Raw genomic sequence first — 23,376 nt, 5'->3', positions numbered from 1 at the left:
GAGAAGCATTTTTCATGGCCATGGTGTTGTATTAGGTAGACAATAGCTATGTCCCATTTTGGGGTCTCCTGTGACATTCTGGCCTTCTTTTGTCCGCAATTGGAGGACATATTCAGTATATTCTTTGCTGTTAGTATCCCAAAAATCATATCAAATAATTAGAATCAAAAAAGGGATATAGATAAACATCCTAATTCGTTACAGTACATTTGTGTTTTTGTAATAAAAAATCCGCCTTTTGGTGTCCTTTTCTTCCTCTGTTCTAAGAGAGACATACTGTATGTTTTTATATTTTGAAAATTCAGTTATTCAGTAATCAGTGGGACAGATTAGCAAGATGTGAGCATTGGCAGTAATCATCATTCAGCTCATGTCATTTGTAAACTAATTTGAGACTTTCTTTTGGGATTATATACAGCCAGCAGTGAGATTGATGGTTAATAATTTTGTTGTCTATTGTCTGCCTTTTATTATCACTGACAGTTCTGGCCTTGTCTGGCAAAAGAACATTTAGAAGAGAGATTGAATTTATGATCATCATCATGTACTTCACCATATTTCATAGAAACTTGCATAAGCAGTGTGTATGCTATATATTTTAGTGTGTTAAATGAGTGATTCAGTGACAATGGGGCTATGCGTTTGTTGTTCAGGGATTCACCACTGGAGGGCACAGCCTGTACACTCAGTAAAGGCAGGGATGGAGTGAGGGTTATACACACAGACTTTTGTTTGTTCAGTACTGTTCTCTTGAAACGTTTTTCCAGGTATGGACATGCACTGCTGTGACCTCAGACTGATACCAAATACCTAATCTAAACTACACTATGGTAGTTGTTTTAGTACAGTATGTCTAGTAGTATGTAAAGTATATTGCTTTACAGTATCATGTAAAAGTTTTTATTATGATATGCAGTATACCATCCTGCTATCCTGCACTTTGCCACGATATATTGCTTTATCTCTATGTCTGCTCTGATACGTTACAGTGAACTGTCTCATTGCATTACTGTTGTATACCACATAGCACTAAGCTTATTTGTTGCTTACGGTATTGGATTATAAAAAATATAATGCTCTTTCCATTTCATGTGTATAATGTTCACAGCAAAAATATTCTAGGCAATTAAGAAAAAATTACAATTTTGGAAATTTTGTTCTCATGCAACCGTAGATGTTCAAACTTTCCATTATTCTGTTAGCACTTGATATACAGTATATGCTTGCTTAAAAGTTGAGCCAACATGGATAAGAACCCCTAAATGCCTAACTTTAACTTGAGCCTAACAGAAGGCAGAACTCAGGAAGCAGGTTTTGGTAGGCTTTGTATGCACACCTTTCACCATGACCATATCTGTATGACTTCTTTGTGGTACAACTTTCTGGACTGGAAAAAACATAACATAAATATATTCCAGGCAGCAATGACGGGTTACCTTCTCAGACTTGATAAAGCTCCTACAGAGCCACAGAAGAAATTGTACAACTGTAAAACTGACTGATAGTTAAATCATATTCACCAAAGAAAAAAAAAAAGATTAAAAATGAATCAATTTTTAGTTTTTCTCTTTAGTTTTCCTTTGGTAGACAGCCATGCTATACAGTAAACACTCAGTACACTATGAGGTGAATCAAGGATCCCACTGACGTTATTTATTTTTGATCATTGAGAGCGTCAGTCTCTCAGATTGAAATTAAATAAAACTGTTATGTTTTGGTACCAGTAAGTATAATTGTTGTAACTAAGCCATGCATATTTTCTGTTACTCTGAAACTGTTATAACCTACTTTGTATGACTTGCTGTACTATAACCAATGTCTGTTTGGTTTTCTGCAGTTCTTTATTTGACCTTCACCTAAAGTGACTCATCTGAATTTTATTAATTTTTGTGGTCAGCTGGGTTGTCAGCTACAAAATGTTAATGGAGAGAAAGTCCAACATTGTACGGCATTTTATTAGGATAACAACAGGCGGTAAATCAAGTTAGCCAAACCAACCATAACGTATGGTAGGAAGATCATGAGAATTTGTGCACACCACATTCCTCACAGTCTAAATTCATTTGCGCGTAACAACTAATTGTATGGCAACGAATTAAGTATGGAAAGTGGAAAATTTGTAGAACACAATGTCAAATACAATACCACCAGTAACAATACAGGATTACATATAAAATTAGATTTATTACCGTAAGTCTGTTGCCTGGGTGCATGCTGGGAACATTTCCCCACGCATCTGCTCCTAGGACACTAGAGGAGGCGTATCTCAACCTCACTGTCTGTTATGTCCGATTTTATCTTTCTTGTTTTCTACTTTACCAGAAATTTCAGAGAGATGTGGTCGACCACATTTGTTAACTTCTGGGACATGTACTATATGTAAATTACCCTGTATGTACACAAACAAATGCATGTAGAACAGGTGAGATTTTTCAGTGTTCATTGCATTAAGTCGTAAGTGCACCACGTTTTATAAATACCAGTTTTCTTTTTCGTACGAATAGTTCCTATGCACACACGTAGAACTATTAATTCTATGCATGCTTTTATACAGCGGCATGAGAAGGATGGACACCCCTGATCAAAATCTCTGTTACTGTGAATAGCTAAGCAAATAAAACATTACCTGATATCCAAAAGGCATGAAGTTAAAGATGACACACTTCTTTATTATTTTAAGTAAGATTACTTTTTTATCTACATCTTTTACAGTTTCAAAATTTTAAAAAAAGGAAAAAGGCCCGAAACACAAGTTTGGGCACCCTGCATGGTAAGTACTTACTTACACCCTCTCTGGCAAGCATCACAGCTTGTTAACGCTTTTTGTAGCCAGCTGAGAGTCTTACAGTTCTTGTTTGTGGGAATGACGTCCATTCTTCCTTGCAAAACACTTCTGTGAGATTCTTTGGCTGTCTTGCATGTGCTGCTCTTTTGAAGTCAGTCCACAGATTTTCGATGATGTTTAGCTTAGGGGACTGTGACAGCCATGGCAAAACCTTCAGCCTGCACCTTTTGAGGTAGTCCATTGTGGATTTTGAGGTGTGTTAAGGATCATTATCCTGTTGTAGAAGCCATCCTCTTTTCATCATCAGCTTTTAACAGACAGTGTGATGTTTGCTTCCAGAATTTGCTGGTATTTAATTGAATCCATTCTTCCCTCTACCAGTGAAATGTTCCCCATTCCACTGGCTGCAACACAAGCCCAAAGCATGATCGATCCAGCCCCGTGAACTGAGGAAACAGCTACTTGAAAACATTTTGCTATCTTCTTATAGCCTTCTCCTGCTTTGTGGGCATCAATTATTTTAATTATCAGTGCTAGGCAGCGGCTTAGTGGAGCCCATGGCAAGGTTTGAGTCTGAATATTTATAAAGCTTTGAAATGTGCATCACCAGGTTTTTGCTAAAGACGACTGTGAACAAGCTATAGCCCTAACAAGCTAATTAAGGTCTTAGACCTTGGTAAAAGTTATCTTATAGCTCAAATCTCTCGGGGAGAGCAAAGGTTTTTTATGATGCTCTTTTACTTTTTTCACTCTAAAATTGTACGGAAAAAAAATAATACACTAAATTGCTTAAAATATTGAAAATAATGTTTCATCCTTATCTTTATACCGTTTGGCAATCAGTTCATCTACTCACTTAACTATTCACAGTAACAGAAATTTTGATCAGGGGTACCATTACTTTTTCATGCCACTGTAAATGAGGCCCCTGGTTTTCATTCTATTCATTCAGAAGCAGCAACACATGTCATGAACAGTAAACAGTGGTTTAAGTATGTTTTGGGCGTTGTATGCCTTTATTGAGACAACATCAGAGAGATGGTAGGAAATAAGAAGAGAGAGAAAGATGGAGACTGACATGCAGCAAATATCCGCTGTTGGTGTCCAACTGGGGATATTTGTGATTTGCTCCCCAGCAAATCTATTTTTGGATATTTCTCTGTATTTTATAGAAAAGGATCAGTGTGCAGACTTGCATGGGTGGAATAAACTTAATCAATGATACTGTATTTGTCTCTGTATAGTTATATTTTCTTACTTATTTCTCTATTAATCTTTCATCAGAACCATATCAGTGTTTGCTAGTTCATTCATTCATGACTTGAGCAGCTTTCATTCAAAGTAAATATGTACTTACTTTACTTTATCCTTTCGCTTCCTCTTCCATCTGTCTGATGCTGTCCTTCCTGTTCTTGTCCCATCTGGTTATGTTTGGTGATCTTCTCATTTTGCATGTGGTGGTCTTGCTAGCTAGCTGCTTGCCCGCCCAAACCCCTGTTTCCTGTGGGGCATGTTGGATTTAGTGAATGTATACAGATTGAAAAATGGCTTTGTTTTTTCCTGAGAGGGACGAAAATTATTATTATTAATCCAAATTAGTTTGGATTAGAATGCTAATGCTTTGATTATCTGACAGAGGACAGAGGATGTGCATGTGCCCCGTCCTTTCTCAGAACAGACAGCAAACAGATGTATGTTGTCTCATCAGCTATAAAGTTAAGATCTCAGCATTTTAACAGCAAACAGACATTAAGATGTTTAAATCTATATTTGCATGTTGCATACAGTATTTTTACTATTAAGATACATTTGGGTTATTAATCCCTCGTATTATGCCAAAGGTTTGAGTTGCCACATGATGAAGAGCTTGAAAGAGAAAGCAGCTTGCGCAAAGCTGAAATGTCTCAATTAGAGGTTATCACAGATCCAAAATCTGGAACTGACCTGAGGAAAACCTATGCGACTGACCAGCATAATTTTTTTTTTTTAAGAGATTTGATCCATGGGACTAAAGGACAGTCAGACATGATCCAGATAGAATAATAGAATAAATAACCCAATCATAAATGTGGTCAACCTGAACAGACCCAAACAGAGTGAGAAAACCAACACGGATAGCAGCAAAATAACATGACCCTAATCAACCCCATTAGATTACATATAATTAGGATCTGTCCCAACTTTGTTCCTGGTTTAGGTTTTGGACATTTTCCAAAGCTCTGAATTACCATCAATGATGACATTTTAAACATCATCATTTGAACAATCCAAAACAGGAGCAAATGTAATTTAATGATCTGTCCACCGCTATGGGTGCTTTCATTTTCTGCTAAGTATGCTTTCTTCCATGCTAGTTTCTCTGTCCTCAGGCCTGTGATCCGGAAATTGATTGAAATCTGCCATCGCAACCTTAACCACGTATTTATTGTCATAACCGTGATGACGAAGGTTCTCATTTTAACCCCAACCATCTTTTCCTGAATATAACCACATAGTGCCTAAACCTACCAAACTGTGACTACCATAACCTTAATTGTGTGTTTATTAATGTTATCATAACAACAAAGGTGTGGTATGCTTGCCACTGGTACGCTCCTATGGGTCAATTCTGAGGGTATAAACACCAGTGACTCAGTTCCATTGGCACCCATACATGCCCATACCATAACACTACCTCCACCATGTTTGACAGAAGATGTGGTATGCTCTGGATCATGATTCATTCCTTTCCTTCTCCATACTCTTCTCTTCCCATCAGTCTGGTACTAGTTAATCTTGGTTTCATCTATCCAAAGAAGGTTATTCCAGAACTGGGCAGGCCTTTTTAGATGTTTTCTGGCAAAGTCTAATCTGGCCACTCTGTTCTTGAGTGTTATCAGTGGTTTGCAACTTGTGGTAATCCCTCTGTATTTACATTCATGAAGGTGTCTCTTGATTGTAGATTTTGACAATAACATGCCTACCTCCTTAAGAGGGTTCTTGACCTGCTTAGATGTTGTGAAGGGGTTTCTCTTCACTAAGGAAAGAATTCTGTGATCATCAGCTTTAGTTGTCTTCCGTGGTCTTCCAGGACTTTTGGTGTTGCTAAGCTCACCAGTCAATTCCTTCTTTTTAAGAATGTACAAAATTGTTGATTTGGCCACTCCTAAAGATTCTGCCATCTGTCTGATAGGTTTTTTTTTTTCTTTCAGCCTAATGATGGTCTTCTTCATTTGCATCAGCACATCTTTGGACTGCATATTGAGAGTTCCCATGAACAGCTAATTCAAATTCAACACTTGGAATCAACTCCATACCTTTTATCATCTTAATTTGTAATGAAATAATGAGGTAGGCACCACCCAGGTGGCACACCTGGCCATGGAACTGATTGTCAGTCAATTGTCCAGTTTCTTTTGAGCCTCTTAAAATGAGGGACTATGTATAAAAATGGTCAGTCACCTGACCTCAACCCAAAGTAGAATGTTTTTAACTTAATATAGACAAAACTGAGGGCAGAAAGACCCACAGACAAGCAGCAACTGAAGGCAGTTGCAGTAAAGGCCTGGCAAAGCAACTCAGGGGTGGAAACTCATTTTGGTGATGTCAATGGGTTCCAGACTTCAGGCAGTCATTGACTGCCAAGGATTTTCATCCAACTCAATTTCTAATTAGGTTAGTTCGTCCAATTACTTTTGAGCATCTGAAAATAAGGGACCATATATAAAAATTTATGTAAGTCCTGAACTGATAATGTGATATTTTTGTCGAACCCCTTGAATTAAATCTGAAAGTCTACACTTCAATCACATCTTGATGGATTTGAAAGCAAAATTACAAAATTACAAACATTTTGTCACCGTCCAAATACTTACAAACCTAACTATATATGGATGGACAGAGGAGAGTGTCAGTGTTCCAGGAATACAAGAACCCTGTCGTGGGAAGACTGAGCTTTATTAATATTAATATTATAAATATTAAAAACTAAAAAAATACTGAACACACAAAAAAGTAACATTAATTGATTTTTTCACTCACATTATTATTATTTGTCTTTTTGTTTGGGGGATAACCACACTTTGAGTTCTGGAACTACAGTTCCCATATTTGGGGGCTTTTGGGGATTTAAACAGGAAATAAAATGGAGTCAGTTAGTTAGCTGTGGGCCCGTGTCAAATTAGCACTATTAAAATTAGCTAAACTAACAGTTCCTGTTTGCAGTGTACCCATGGATGTACAGTACATACAACTGTTCTTGAATTACTTTGATGCTGAAGAAAACTTAAAAACCAGAACATTCTCAGCCAGGTTCTGAATTTGTAATGAGTTTTATGGATGCTTATTCACTATGTACATAATTATAACAATAATGACAAAGATATCCTATGAAAGTGTAAGTTACACTGAATCTAAAAATATGTGTGTCATGTCTGTGTGTGCAAATTTGACTGAGTTATTACTCTAAGGAGTGCAAATCTTGATGCAAATTGTGGAAGTTGGGTGAAAGTAGGCTTTTATGAGCTGTGTCATAGCCACTGTTACTGCAACTGATGACTGTGTTGATAAGCGGGCCAAATGAGTGGCCAAACTATAATAACTAACTTCCTGTGGTTTTTAGAATACCACAAAACGCAGAAACAATCTATTTTGTTTGTACAGTATCTTTTATTTTCTTTCCCAGTCGGTGCCGTCCAAGCAAGGCAATGCATCCTAATTCAACACTAGTTTCTTCTGATCCTGCTTCCATCTCATACAAATCAGTGGTTGTAAAAAGTTTGTTTCATGATTGATCTATGCATATCTGTATCTTATTGTTAAAGAAGCAGAAACTTTTAGTCACTCTGTTCCATTCTTAAGAAATAAAATATTACATTAGGTCTAAAATTTGTGTAATTATTCCAAGGGGACACACTAGAGTATTCTCGGCTCTGACTTTATTTATCTTCTTCATGATTACATTTAGTCCAAGCACGGTAGTATGTATCCCTTACCACAATATTAGGAATTTTGTGCTCCACTAGTCCATTCTAGCAGATGGCAACAATGTGACAAAAAAGGAGCAGTCAATAGCAAGAATGGTAGGCTAAACTCTTTAACGTTCAATGATTTCTGGACCCGAATGCAGATACAGAGGCAGGCTGGATGAGTGAGGTGACTATTTAATCAGTGAAAAGAACTTACAGTAATTCCGGTTAACACCATGACAGACAAGAATCCAGGAAAACGGGTGGTAGATAAATAAACATTAGGAAATCTGAGGAACAAAACAGACAATCCAGTGTAGGAAGAAACATGAGGGAGCGAACACAGACAAACTGACAAGGAGTGAAGGGAATGCAGAGACTTAAATACATTGTTGAGGGTAAGACAATAGGACACAGCTGAAATTAATTAGTGTAGGGCAAGGATTCATAAAAGGGGGGAAAACACAAAGACAGGAAGCAAAACTACCAGACAGATGGATAAGGAAATTTATTTTCAAAATAAAACAGGAAATACAGAGTCCAGGCAAAGAGTTACTGAGAGGGGAAGATCGGGAAAAACTGTAGGCTGTTGTCCTTTTATATGCTCTATTTCATATTTGCTATACTGTAACTATCACAGAAGCATTAAGCAGAAAAGCAGAATATGACACGCAAATCAAGACAGTATTTTATGTCTATGAAAACCAGTAATGAATGTACATTCAGCACTTATGTTTAATTTAACTTTGTTTACAAGGCCCGAGGTTTGTTTTGTTTTCTAGTGGATCCTTCTGCTTGGTGAGAAAAGAGAAAGTTGTTGGAGGGAGTGTGTTTGCTTTCTCATTTAATTGTTGAGTAAATATAACAGTCTTCTGTACCTCGACTCAAAGCGTGGTGCACCAAACTAGCCAACAACGTTGTTAGTTTGTAAGGAGAAGCCTGCGGTGCATGTAGCCCTACCCAGGTAATCACTATCCAACATGCCAAGCTGTGTTTTCCAGTAGGGGTGTTAAAGTGTACTGATATTCTCATACCTGAACCAGGAGGTTTTTAGATTGCTAAATTTCCTGACATCCTGTTAATGGCAAACACCAGAATAAAGACATCCCATAAATGATGAGGACCACCACTACTCAATTAAAGTACAGAAATCATAATTAGTTTTTTGTCAGAATGGACTGGATCAAAACATGAGGAACAAATCCTCTGAACAAAATGACAAAATATGTTGTTTTTCATTTCTTTAGAATCTCTATCCACCCTAACCTCCTCCCTATGACTTTGAGACACTATAACAATTTCACACTACGTCTGCCTTGACATACAAAACTTATACAATGATTCAAGGCTGCTAAGGAACCTAGTCAAGAAAACAGATAATTTTAGGCATTTGATCAAATAACTTATTCTGTTGTTTTCTTCAGAGACGAACGACTGGTTTCTGTCTGAATTTAGAGACTTGGAAGGGTGTTGACCCACTGAACTTACTGTAGCAATATTCCCAGAACTATAAACTAATCTTTAATCTTCTCTGACTCATTTTCTCTCCTCATACTGTCTCTTCTGTTACCTTGTTAGTTTTAGCAGTAAGGAGATGAATTTTTAGCTGGTTAAAAGCTAATTTTTTATCCAGGGAGAAGTGGTATGACATCAACACTCTAATAGCCTGATATCATCACTTGTCCTGGTGTAACTGTGAGATGACACTGTTGTCACACTTCAACTATAGTATTTTTATGGATAATGCTTAAAAATGACACACTTATCAAAGCCACACAATGCATTAATAATAGAAGTTTTCAAATAAAGTATTATTTATTTATAGTATAGTATATTATTATTTGAAATAAAGTCTCATTTATTTTAAAAGGGAAAGGCATTCACAGTACAGTATGTATTCCACAGACAATGAACAACCCTTTGTTTTTCCAGTGTAGACAAAGTTAAAAGCAAATCCTTGGGTTTCTTTTTGTTGTAGTACTGATCAAAATTGTGCTTTGGTCTTGCTTTAACTAGGTATTGCCTGAAGTTTAAAATGTGTTTGATTGTGCTTTCATGTTCTCTTACAAGTGTTTGTGTGTGCGAGTCAGGTTCTGAATCTTTTCATGCTTTAATGCATCTGCTGTGCAGTGGGACACCTGTATTCACCAGGCAACAAAGCTTAAAAAAGTCTCCTGCTCCTTATGAGAGGGAGAGGACAAAAAAAAAAAAAAAAAAAAAAAATGCCAGTCCTACCTTGTTCTGATGTCATGTTACCTGTAGCATACTTATAGGAGATTGTTGTTTAGAATGTTGAACAATAACCCTCTAATAACCTGATATAAACATTCTTCAAGTCGTGTGAAGGTTCAGTTTACTGAAATGACAAACCCATTTGCTGACTTCCCTCTAGTGGTGTATTTCCATGCAGAAAGTTTTGGTTTTATCTGGGTCTGTTGTGAGAACACTGCATCTTGGTGAGATTCTGAGATGCAGTTTCCTCTTTTTGACATTTTTTGTTCCAATACCTCAAATTAAATTTGGTTCCTGCTTGGCTCTGACAGTGACTTATAATCAACCAGGAAGTTCTAATATGTCAAACGTGCCTTGCTTAAATGATGGAGTACAGGTACAATCATTTGTATTCCAAGTGAGCATAAAGGCCCTATAATCATGTTATGCAATATTAATACATTTTAATAACATCATAAGGGTCAGAAATTGATAGGGATGTCTTGAATTAGTTTTTATGACACTGATCCTGTTCCAAGTCCTTTAATATTGTGTATCTATGGATACTGAGTCGGATCCAATACCTATATTTAAATAGCAGCAGAAGATATGCAACGTTGAAACATCATCAAACATGTGTAGCCTACTGACTTTGCTACACCTTATTTTTCATGAGTTACTAAATCCAAATATTGAAGGTTCAGGTTCAAAATTATTAAGTTGATCAGCTTGATTTATTGATATGTTATGAATTAGATAAATTCAACTAGTAGGTCCCAACTCCTGAGCTCATCGTTTTATTAGAGAAGACTCATAATGTAATGGTGGGGGGATTGTTTTCTTGACACACTTTGGGCCCTTTAATACCTTAATACCTATACATCATCATTTTAATGTCACAGCCTATCAGAGTGTTGTTGTTGATTATGTGCATCCCTTTATGGCCACAATTTACCTATCTTCTGATCGCTTTTTCCAGCATGATAATACACCATGTCACAAAGCAAAAGTCGTCTCAGACTGGTTTCATCAACATGAAAATGACTTAATTGTACTTCAGTAGCCTCCCCAGTCACCACGTCTGAATCAAACAGAACGCTTTTGGGATGAGTAGAATGGGAAATTTGTAGTACAAATATGCAGCTGATAAATCTGGAGAAATTGTTTGATGCAATCATGTCAACACGGGCAGAATCTCAATGGAAAGTTTCTGACATCTTGTGGAATCCATGCGATGAAGAACCAAGGCTGTTTTGACAGCAAAGGGAAGCCCAACCTAGTGTTAGTATGGTGATCCTAATGTGCTTGGTGAGTGAATATGTGAAAAAATACTGTAAATATCACTCTCCAAGGTCAGTGATCCCACACATCCAGGAAAACCTGGAGCTTTTTAATGGAACTTAAACTTTTTAATGGAACTTAAACTCAAAATAATAATGAAAAATAATGAACTATCCTGGAAAAGTGTTCAATGTATAGCATGATTATCAGCAGGCTAATGTATGAAGTGTCACAGATGTCACAGGTTGTAATTTTTTTTCTTTTTGGCTCACATTCCTGAAACGGCTTCAGCTTAATTTAAAGGCTTTGCTCAGCAACAATGACACTGAAATTAATGATTATATAAAATTTTCTGTTAAATTTCAATATCCTGATAGTTCCTGGAAAAGTAAAACTCTTCAGACAGTATTAAAATACTATAATTCCAAAAAAAGATTTTTTTTCAGGCTTTCTATGTCTGTCGGTCATGTCATTTTTCACACATTCCCCATTCCCCAATCCTCCATGATAAATTTTTGTTTCCAGACATGCTGTTTCATTCACTCTAATGGTGTGGCAACAGTTTAATGTATAGTATTTATTACTTTTTAATTTTTTTTGACACATCAAAATATTTCTGTTTGTGAGGTTTTCAGCCATACTAGTGGTTTGGCTCTATGTATGACACTGTCCGTCTGTCTGTTCACCACATTGGTCCAGACTGAAATATCTCCACAACTATTGAATGGATAACCATAAAAACTGGTGATCCTCTGACTTTTCATCCAACACCATCGTCACGATAAAATGTCAATTTGTCCAATACTTTGGTTTACGACTAAATACCATAAAAACTAATGACATTCCTATTTATACAGCTGTCGGTCTAGTAACAGTGGATTCTTAGTTCATGCATTCTGTAATTAACTATTATGTAGGAAAAATGCATCATTAGACATCTCTCTGGCATGTTGGAGCATAAAGACAGGAGCATATAGATTTGGCCTAGTTAGTATTAAAATGGGGAGTGATGATGGAGTGAAATAGTAATGGCAGCCATTGCTCAGAGCTGTCAATGTACACCCACGTGACTCCATACACCCTCTGCATCTCCATCTGCTCCCCATCTATGTCTGTGTGACCATCTCCATCCATCTCTCTGTTTCTTCTGACAACCTTCACTTATGGATTTTAACGTGTCAGTAGAACAGATTAATGCGTTTCGGGTGTTGGAGAAAGAGACAAAGAGGGTGTGGAGTATGAAATAAATTGAGGCTTCAGTGATCCATTTGGGGAAATGGGGTTGCTGCAGCAATAAATAAATAAATAAAATATAAATAACTACAGAGCCAGCGGGGGGTATTGAAGATAACACAACCATTCCGGCATGTCAGGAAATATAAATGTATGAAGACTTATAGTAGAATTATGGAGTGCAAACACTAGGAAAACACAGTGAAACAAAAAAAGTACCTTTTAAAAGTGCCAAAAATGAATATAAATTTGAGTTTATGTGATACTGAATGAGGCAAGACATATAAATAAGATAGGGTTCCCTAGTCATTCTAGGGTCTGTGGATAACAGTGTCTGTTTTATGGTCTCTGAAACTCTCTGACAGGGACTGTTATACGCAACAGCTGAAATTAGTGGGGAAGACATTATAAGGAATTGGCATTCACCCATGCACATGCAATTTACATGTTTGCAAGCTGACGCAGCTTTATATGCAAACACTACACTGTACAGAATGTTGGCCTCTTACTGGCATTCAGAATGACTAATACAATACAAGTTGCTTTGAAAATAATACCGTAATATATATTATGAGATGATACCCTGGAAATGGCAGTTGAGATCTCCAATATAGAAGACCTCAGAAGCAAAGATTATTGTGCTAGATTATTAATCCTGAGGTCAAGAATGAGTTTTTATGCTCAAGTAAGATGATTTACAAGGTATCTGAAACTACTACTCAGCAAAATATATTCTCAAGTAGAACAGGTATACTAATTTTAGAGGGAGCTTTGTTTCTCAGAATGACAGACATTTATTATACCTGTCTTCTTTCATGGACCTTTAGCCCCATTTTTGATCTCATCACCTCCATATGTTACCTTGTGATATAGTCACATAGCGTTCCCTACACAAACCTTATGAGTAATTTAAAATCTTAATTTTTTTACATTATATCCAGCAGCAGATAGCATCTTTTGATTGCCAGAAATCACACCAAATACAATTTCTTGACTTTTCCCCAAAGATTTACATATGGAACGCTGTGTGACTGTAGTGGCCACCATGTGGGGTGAGTCAATATTACACTTTTAAAGTTTTTCCTTTTTTATTTCTGAAGATGTTGTGAGCTGTAAGAATTTGTATCACTGCAGATCCATACCCAGCCATATGAGGACAAACAATCAGATCTCAGTTCAGAACACAACGAGAGTGGTTTGTGTAGACCCAGTTCAGTGAACGATACCACCACCAATTAAATACCTGTAATATGGCGTTACAGCAGTAGGAAATTTTTGGTTTTCATTACAATCAACTTGAAAAATAGGTTCACATTTTTTCAAGTCTGTCTTAAAACAATACTCACATGTACAGTGAACCATGCAGGAAAAGGAAAGAGAACATAGTACAATACAAGTTCCACATAAAGATGTATAATAATGAGACTATTAATAAAACTAATAATTATAATAATATGGTTAATAATAAAAATGATATTCATAGTAATTGTAGCAGTGGGTGTTGAGCAGGATCATGGGGACAGTAGGTGGTTTGCAGTTACAGATTGGGACTCTGCAGCTCCAAAGGCAGAAATACCTGCAAAAAGTGACAGGAGGAGAGAGTAGAGAGACGAGAAAGCACAGAGAGAAGAAGCCCAGTTAGTAATAAGCATTGATGGGATATGAATGTGTATGGGTGGAGAGGGAGAGGAGGAGAGAGGAGCTTGGTGCATTGTGGGGAGTACCCCAGCAGTCTAGGCCTATAGCAGCATAACAAGGGGATAGTTCAAGACAAGCCTGAGCCAGCCCTAACTATAAGCGTTATCAAAAAGGAAGCTTGTAAGCCTACTCTTAAACGTGGAGAGGGTGTCTACCTCTCGGACCCAAACTGGAAGATGGTTCCACAGTAGAGGAGCCTGATGGCTGAAGGCTCTGCCTCCCATTCTACTTTTGGAGATTCTGGGGACCACAAGTAAGCCTACATTCTGGGAACGCAGTGTTCTAATGGGGTAGAAGGGTAGTATGAGCTCTTTAAGATATGATGGTGCCTGACCATTAAGGGCTTTGTAGGTGAGGAGGAGGATTTTAAATTCCATTCTGGATTTTACAGGGAGCCAATGCAGAGAAGCTAACACAGGAGAAATATGATGTCTTTTCCTAGTTCCTGTAAGCATTTACGTGGCAGCATTCTAGATCAGCTGGAAAGTATTTAGGGATTTGTTGGTACAGCCTGATAATAAGGACTTACAATAATCCAGCCTAGAAGTAACAAAACCATGTACTAGTTTTTCAGCGTCTTTTTGAGAAAGGATGTGCCTGTTGTTTGCAATGTCACGTAGGTGAAAAATGGCAGTCGTTGAAGTTTGTTTTATGTGGGAGTTAAAGGACATATCCTGTTCAAAGATAACTCTGAGCTTTCTAACAGTGGTGCTAGAGGCCAGGGCAATGCCATCTAGCGTAAGTATATCATTAGATAATGTGTTTCTAAGCTGTTGGGGGCCAAGTTAAATAACTTTAGTTTTGTCTGAGTTTAACAGCAGAACGTTGCTGGTTGTGTAGGTCTAAGTACAATTGGGTATCATCTGCATAATAATGGAAGTTAATGGAGTGTTTCCTAATAATATTGCCTAAAGGAAGCATATATAAGGTGAATAGAACTAGTCTAAGCACAGAACCTTGTGGAACTCCATGACTAACTTTTGAGTATATGGAAGATTTATTGTGGATGTGCACAAATTGAAATCGATCTGATAAATAGGACTTAAACCAGCTTAGAGCGGTTTCCTTAATTCCAAATAAATTCCCTGATGTCTGTAATAGGATGTGATGGTCAATAGTGTCAAATGGACATGACAAATTCGGAGACAAGTCCTTTGTACGATGCAATTAGATCATTTGTAACTTGCACCAGTGCTGTCTCTGTGCTATGATGCATTCTAAATCATGACTGACAATCCTCAAATAAACTATTATGTAGAAAGTCACACAACTGATTGGCGACAGCTTTCTCAAGGATCTTAAGCGAGAAAAGGAAGATTAGATATGGGTCTATAGTTAGCTACAACATCTGGATCAAGAGTAGGCTTTTTAAGAAGAGGTTTAATTACAGCTGTTTTAAAGGATTGCGGTACATAGCCTGTTAATAAAGACAGATTGATTATATCTAGCATAGAAGGGCTAACTAAGGGTAAAACTTCCTTACGCAGCCTAGTTGGGATGGGGTCTAAGAGACAGCTTGATGGTTTAGATGAAGACATTGTTGAAGTCAGTTGGCGAAGGTCAATAGGAGAAAAACTCTAAATATATATCAGGTTTTACAGCTGTTTCTAAGGTTCCTATGTTTGAAGATAAATCGGTGATGGCTAAAGGCAGGAGGTGATGAATTTTGTTTCTAATAGTTAGAATTTTATCATGAAAGAAGCTCATGAACTCATCACTACTGACAGCTAAAGGAGTACATGGATCGTGGAGCTAAGACTCTCTATCAACCTTGCTACAGTGCTGAAAAGAAACTTAGGGTTGTTTTTATTTTCCTCTATTAAAGATGAGTAATAGGCTGCTTCGGCATTACAGAGGGCCTTCCTGTATGTTTTAAGACTATCTTGCCAGGCTAAGCGGGATTCTTCCAGTTTTAGCTACAGCACTATCATATAGAAATCTAGTAAAGACATGTTTGCCTAATGGTGTGTAGTCTAGTAATAAGAATTCAAAAGTTATTAAATAATGGTCCGATAAAAGAGGATTCTGTGGAAAGACTATTAAATGTTCAATATTGATGCCTTAAGTCAGAACAAGGTCAAAGGTGTGGTTAAAACACTGAGATTTATTGACACTCTGAGTGAAGCTGATTGAGTCTAATAATGAGATAAACACAGTTCTAAGGCTATCATTATCAACGACCACATGAATTTTAAAATCACCTACTATAATTAGTTTATCTGTGCTAAGGACTAACCTTGATAAAAACTCTAAGAATTCTGGTACAAATTCAGAGTATGGGCCAGAAGCACGGTACACTATAACAAATAGAATAGGCTTTAATGTTTTGCAGGTTGGATGTGATAGATGAACAAAGCTTTCAAATGAGCTATGGTTGAGTTTAGGTTTAGGGTTGCTTAATAGGCTTGCTGCTGACGTAAATAGCAATCTTACTATATTTACATTTATCCTTAGCCAGCAGTTTTAAGTAGGATTCAATGTTGCGTGCTCTGGCCCCAGGAATACATTTGACTATGGTCACTGGTTTCACTAACTTTATGTTTGTCAAGATAGAGCTTCTCAAATGGGGAGTATCTGTTTGAAACATGAACTGGTAGGTGGTGAATCATGGGCTCCTGTTTAGGTCTACATTTCTTGTTACGGACAGTCACCTTGCTGCCTTGGCTTCCCGGCTGCTTGGGAGCTGCCAGGGGGAGAGTAGGAGCTACGCTGGGTCCGCTCATATTGGCTCCTGAGGGTTGGCTAACTACAGCAGCTAACAATTTGGTGTCCATGGTGAGGAGCCCTGCTTCCACTACACTGACCCTCACTTCCATCACTGCAAATAAACTACATTTATTACATGTACCATTATTGCTAAAGGAGGCAATTACTGAATGGTAATACATTTAATAGTTAATGCTGAAAAAATACTGAACACTTCTTTCATCACTGCTTACAAGCAATAACTTGCAACATGTTACAAAGAGAACCTTGCTTCAGTCAGTTTTTTTTTATACTTCAATCCAAATCAGTGAATATGACATCATGCAGCTTATGCTCATTCAGTTTTATCGATTGACTAATTATTCTGATGATATTATGGGCTGAATGTAGAGCAGAGAACCTCAGCTTTTGCATGTGGTCCAGTCAAGTATGACATCTTTAGCTCTCTCCCTCCCCCTTCTCCAACTCCCTCTCTAACTCTCTTTTCATTCTTTCTCTTTTCTCCATTCATTCTCTCCTGCTTTTCTCTTCTCCTGTCGTGAATGGTTAAACATGGCAGTGCATGGAGGGAGCTGTCAGTCCTCCTATTTGCGTACAGGCCCCTCTAATCTGTCTCTCACTCACACACACACAAACGTGGGAAGGGGCTTTAGTCAAGCCTCCTCATCTGTTATACGCCTACACACCCTCACGCACCGGCTGCCTTTTCCTCTCTCTCTCTCTCGCTCTATCTCTCTCCCTCCCCTACTCTCTCTCTCTCTCTCACACACACACACACACACACACAGTTACACATACAAGCACATAGTCTCCAGTCGCAGCAGCAGCGAGCAGAGGAAGCCAGGGCGAACGATCCTCCACCGGGATTAGAGAGCGGCTCCTCGCGTGCAGCCGAGCCCTCATGAGCCAGTCAGCGCGAGTCGGTACCTCCAGGGAGGAGAAGGAGGCTGGGTAGGAGAGAGAGAGAGCGAGAGAGCTTTTTTTCTAATCAAATGTCTCTCGCTTTTCGTCTGCATCATGCTGTACTTCCAGCTGGTGATCATGGCCGGGACTGTCATGCTGGCCTACTACTTCGAGTACACCGACACCTTCAGCGTAAACGTGCAGGGCTTCTTCTGCTACGACACAACCTACACTAAACCCTACCTGGGACCGGAGGACAGCAGCGCCGTCCCGCCCGTCCTGCTATACGCCGTGGTGGCCGGGCTGCCCACACTGCTGGTGAGTGCATAGTTCATCAGCAAACTCACCCGCTAGAACCGCAGGTTCAGTGATGATCAGTTATTAAACACAACGAGGATCACTATACAATGAGAAAAAAACAAAAAAAAAAATAAGACGTTATGTCTAGATTCGGCTTTCAAATAGAAGCTAAAAGGAAAAAAAAACAACCTTTTTTTCTTCATCCCTGGACTATTATTATATAATAATTACGGTAGCACTGAAACATTATCTTATTAATCAATTAGTCAACCGACAAGTGGCCAGCAATTTGATAAAATGAGTAATTATTTAGGTCATTTATGGAGCCAAAACACGCAGCATTCCCTGTTCGTAGCCTCTCGAATGTAGATTTTGCTGCTTTTTTCATATAACTGTAAAATGAAAATTTACAAAATAAGGCATTTATAGATGTCACCTTGGACTCTAGGATTATGATGAGAATTTTTTCAAATTTTTCTGACATTGTTAGAAATTGAGAACAATTAATTTATTAATACTAAATAAACAATTGACAACGTCTGATATTGAGAATATTTTTCAACCACTGCACTTAAAAAACTCACAAAATCAAATTGGAATGTATGCATGCTGATTTTGATCAATTGTTAGCAGTCATCTTGGAAGGAAGGTGGAAGGTTGGTCCTGACTTGATTTTTGTTTTTGTGTTAGTTTTTTTTTTTTTTTCCATTTGTTTGTTTTTTTTCCTTTAGGGCACAGTCGACACGTAGATTACTGCTGACTTTTGCTTGGTCTTTGGTCTCCAATATACAATATAATGCAAAAGACCAAATTTAGAATGTCATCCTGTAAATAGACTGCTCTACCATAACCCACTTCCTAAGATCAAATGTGAAACCTACTGTAACCATTTAATCTGATGAATTGTTAGCTTTCATTTCAGCCTAAATAATTTATTTAATAATGATTTATCAGATTAAACAGGTACAGAAAGTGTCACATTTGATTTTATAATTTGGGTAATGGGGTCCTCAGTGATTTTGGAATGATTTCAATATCATGTTAACTTTGATAGCATCTTCTTGTAAATTTCCTATTGACTTAAGCCTCATGTTTGGTTCATAATATAATATAAAAACATATAAATAAATTGATCTCTTCAAAATAGACCGATGAGAGATGACTAATGGTATGTTTGATGAACTATTCATCTGAATGAATATTGTCCTGAGTAATTCTGACATGATTCAGCTTCCACATAGATTACTGTGGACTTTGTTCTTTTTTTGCTGCATGATATAATGTAAAAAATGATGACATCAAATTCCAAATGTCATATAGAGACTGGGTAGATTTTACATTGCTCAGTAAAAAGATTAAACGTGAAGCCTACCTGTTTATTTGTACTGACTTGATTTTTTCAAAGCCAAGAAATATGAATATATCAATCTGAAAAATGATTAGCTGCTATCTCAGAATGATTATTATTGATCCTGAGTGATTCCTGATGTGATATTTTTCTGAGATGCATTAATTGATTTTTTGGCCACTTGGGAGCAGCACAACAAGCTGTAAACACAACGTTAACATGCATACATTAAAATCACGTTATAAAATTATGGTGAATGTGTTAACAGTTGCATATTAACACATCCAGCAGACACAGAGCAACATTATCACTTCAAACATAGAAATTCTAGATACTTAGAATCTTTTAATTCTATTAAGTCATACATACTGCAAATCCACAAGCCTGTATATGTATTTAATAATATAGATTAGTGCAGCTATAAGACACATTTTCTTTTAGATTATAGCTTACTTTTGACTGAGCTTTGCCCCATGATATAATGTCCAAAATGGCAAGATCATATTTAAAATGATATATATAGACTTGCTGTGTCAGAGGCCAGTCGAAAAGATCACATTTTAAACCTACCTGTTTATCTATATTGATTTGATCTCTTCAGAGTGGAGCACTGACAGTTGTCTTTTTTTATTTGTAGTCTGATGAGTTATTAGTCACCAAACTGTCATCAAAGAGGCAATATACTGTAGGTCTTGAATACTAATGTCATCTTTTTCTTTAAAAAAAACAGCCTCTTCACAGATTCCTGCTGATTTCTGCCTGGTCTTTGCCTTTTATTATGATCACAAAATAACAGGATGAGATTTAAAGTGGACTGTAGTGACTTCCTTCCCTCACCATAATAACTGCAGGGCCTCTGAATGAATGATGGTTGATTAATGTTTCACTGTTCTTTCGTTAGCTCTGCCAATTTCGAGGTGATTGTGCAATGAACTTATAAAATGCAGCCAACAGGGATGCAGTCCACCTTGAATGTTAAGTGTGTGATTACTGCTGCAGTAGCTAGTCTGAAGCTGACAGTGCAGGTCAAGCATTTACACAGTGACTCTGCTCTGGCTACACGTAGGACTGTCTGTATGCCTCTGTGTCTGTTTCAGCTGCTCGCCTGCCTGCCTGTCTACAACCATACATGCTTGCACACATACACACACACAAGCACACACACAGCTAAAATCACTGGAATAAGTGAGTACAGCCTAGACATCCTGCAGTAGACAGTCTCAAAGCAACAATATTAAATTAAACCATATTTAGCAACATACACAAGTTTGCTTCTATCTCCTCTGCTGCCCCAGGAGTTTCGCTTTGATGGCAGTCTTCATTAAACTGCATATTACTTTTTGATGTAATTAAGTCGAGATGTTCTCATTCAGACTGACAGGGTATTTAACAATTAGTGTAGAAATGTGCAGCTACAAACTGGAGTGGAGATACTGTATGAGCATTTACCAGGCAGGGAGGGTCTGATGAAAAGACACTATGGAGTTGCATCATGGGAAATGTATGATCCACTGTCCTTTTTAGTCTAAGGACTAAAAATCAAGATCGATCTCTCTTAGTTGCAGATTTTGACCATTCTGTTTCTAATCTGTTTCTTGCAAAACCACATCAGTATAGAAGTGCCATACTAAATCACTGAAGTGCCCCTTTTAAAAAAAAAAAAGACTGGTGTTATTTTCTTTTTTCTCTTATTTTTGACAAATCCCATGAAAAAAATTTAAACCTGGAATGTGTTAGTCAATTTCTGAAAAATTCCTAACTTTCCTACCCTGTCTGTGTCTCAGATCCAACCCTTGCTACAGAAAGAGCTGGGGAATTTAGCTATGAAGATGAACATTAGGGCTACCTTACTTAATGCTTAGTTAGATCAGAGTGGCACAGCAGAGATCATCCAAAAATCCTATCAAAATACTTGGTGCTAGACAACTTGCTTGATGACTTCCCAGAGTTTATTCAGGACACATATGTACGTTATTGACTTCTGTGCATAATTTTAAGATAGACTTGAAAAAATCTGAACCCATCCAATAAACCACCACAGGATGCAAATTGCAATTAAGTGTTTAGTTTTACTTATTAGAACTCTGCTGTTCCCTAACTATTGACTAGTAGCATTGAAGTATTCTGCAACATTCTTTTTCTTACCTTATGGATTCTAATATCCAATCATCCCATTCATCTTTCCAAATGACAGTCCACGTGACTCACAGTTGGAGCTCTTCTATGGCTTTGAGCAGCATGAAACTCCCTCAGTAGAATTATCAGTACAAAAGATGAAAAACTTTCTTTCAAAATATCTGGTTCTTTCCTGAAAAGTCAAAGGTACAAGGCTATGGACATAAAAACTTCAAGGTTGAATTACCATTGTGCATTTTGGTGAGAAATATATAATCACAGATTAGATCTAATCACAAATTCTGTCATGTGCGCTGCTAACCTTGGTTGGAATCTAAGATCAGTGTTGAGAAAAACTGATTTTACATAAAATTTTGGGTGAATTCACGAACTATGGCACTGTCTTTTGTTCTCAACTGTACCAATGAAATGTTTTGAACTTTCTACCCTTCTGATTCATGCCTCTGACTGTCTTATCCTTATAATCGAAGCTCATGAGTATTGTAGTATCTACAGCCAAAATGATGGACAACATATGATTTCTCAGAAACAAAGCCAAAACAATTAAAACTGATGATCATAACATGAACTTGTATGATTGTTACATTACCTGGGAGCGGCAGAAACAATGTCCATGTTCCTCGGTATAATCCATAGACCTCACTGCCAACAAGTGTCAGTGGACTGTTCTACTGAAGCCATATGTCTGTCTATGCAAAGATGGACACATTCTTGAAAACTGTGATAGCACTTGTTGCTCAGGCATTCACACTAAGACATCGCTTTAATAAGGATCTGATTTGTTGAATTGGCACTGTTGGCCGCATGGACAGCTCAGTGCCTCTCTTAAGGTTAGAGGGAGAGGTTTATTAATCTAGTTTAATAATGCAACTTTACCAGCCACTACAGGGAATCAAAGCAGCCATAGTACTGTTTTTTAACTGTTGCTTCCATGTTGTACATGTACATATATTGTAGAAAGTAGGAAATTGAGAGATGCTGTCCCCTAATATAATCCAGGGTTTGGCAGAATTGTCTAGTACTGATGTTCTTATCTGTCCATTTATACAGTATAGCTTGCCTCTTGCTGTTGCTCAGTTTTTGTGATTGATTAAATTACTTGTAATGTAAAAATTTATGCTATAAAAATATATAAGAAAAATACTAGAGTAAATTGCTCTCTACCACTGATAAATTGTGAGGTGCAGAACTGTTGAATATGGCTGAGCTGGCCAGCTCTACATACACATGACCATCTACCAACTCAACATAGTTTTCACACTGGAGCAGCTGATACCCACTATAATCAGGTCTTGAACATATACTCATTCAAATCACGCACTGCCTGTCAGCTTGTCAAGATTTTTGATGCGCCTACGGAAAAACTCAATTGAGCCACCCGTGAAGCAGTTATTCTTTATATGCATTTGCAGATTTTGCAAAGTTTCATTTCCACTTTACTCCCAACATAGATCTTACCATTTTCCCCTAGGGTGAGAAACTTTTTTTAAACACTTCACATCATTGTTCCAGTACATTACCCTTGGCTCAGAGAGGCCCTCAGCCGTCTTTGCTTTCAGAATTCACATGTAGATGAGTGATGCACATGGCTGGCAGCTTGAAAATCATGGAATATCGTGTGTAACCAGTGGCGCTCCCAGCTGAGGACAGTCTGTTTCAGAAGCAGACGTTTATAGACACATTGTGTAGATTGAGTATGAAACCCAGATGATTTGTTAAAAGTAATTTTTTCAGTTGGTGGATTAAATGTGGGTGTTTTGAAGCTGTGCCAGTCAGTTTGCGTCAAAGTGGAGGGAACACAGATGATGTTTTTCCAAGAGAGAATAGGA

At 37.5% G+C, this 23,376-nt stretch overlaps 1 protein-coding gene across 1 annotated transcript in view; it reads left to right on the top strand.

Moving 5' to 3' along the window:
* plppr5b (phospholipid phosphatase related 5b) overlaps window positions 1-23,376 on the top strand; it is an 88,468-nt gene that overhangs the window by 8,578 nt on the left and 56,514 nt on the right. Inside the window, exon 3 of the mRNA XM_040127348.1 lies at window positions 17,893-18,081. Within this exon, the coding sequence (XP_039983282.1) occupies window positions 17,893-18,081 (189 nt within the window). The remainder of the gene's footprint in view (window positions 1-17,892; window positions 18,082-23,376) is intronic.

The sequence above is a fragment of the Xiphias gladius genome, chromosome 5, assembly GCF_016859285.1.
Source record: "Xiphias gladius isolate SHS-SW01 ecotype Sanya breed wild chromosome 5, ASM1685928v1, whole genome shotgun sequence".
Taxonomy (NCBI): domain Eukaryota; kingdom Metazoa; phylum Chordata; class Actinopteri; order Istiophoriformes; family Xiphiidae; genus Xiphias; species Xiphias gladius.
The sequence above is the reverse complement of the archived record's forward strand: the minus strand, read 5'-3'. Positions and strand labels throughout refer to the sequence as shown.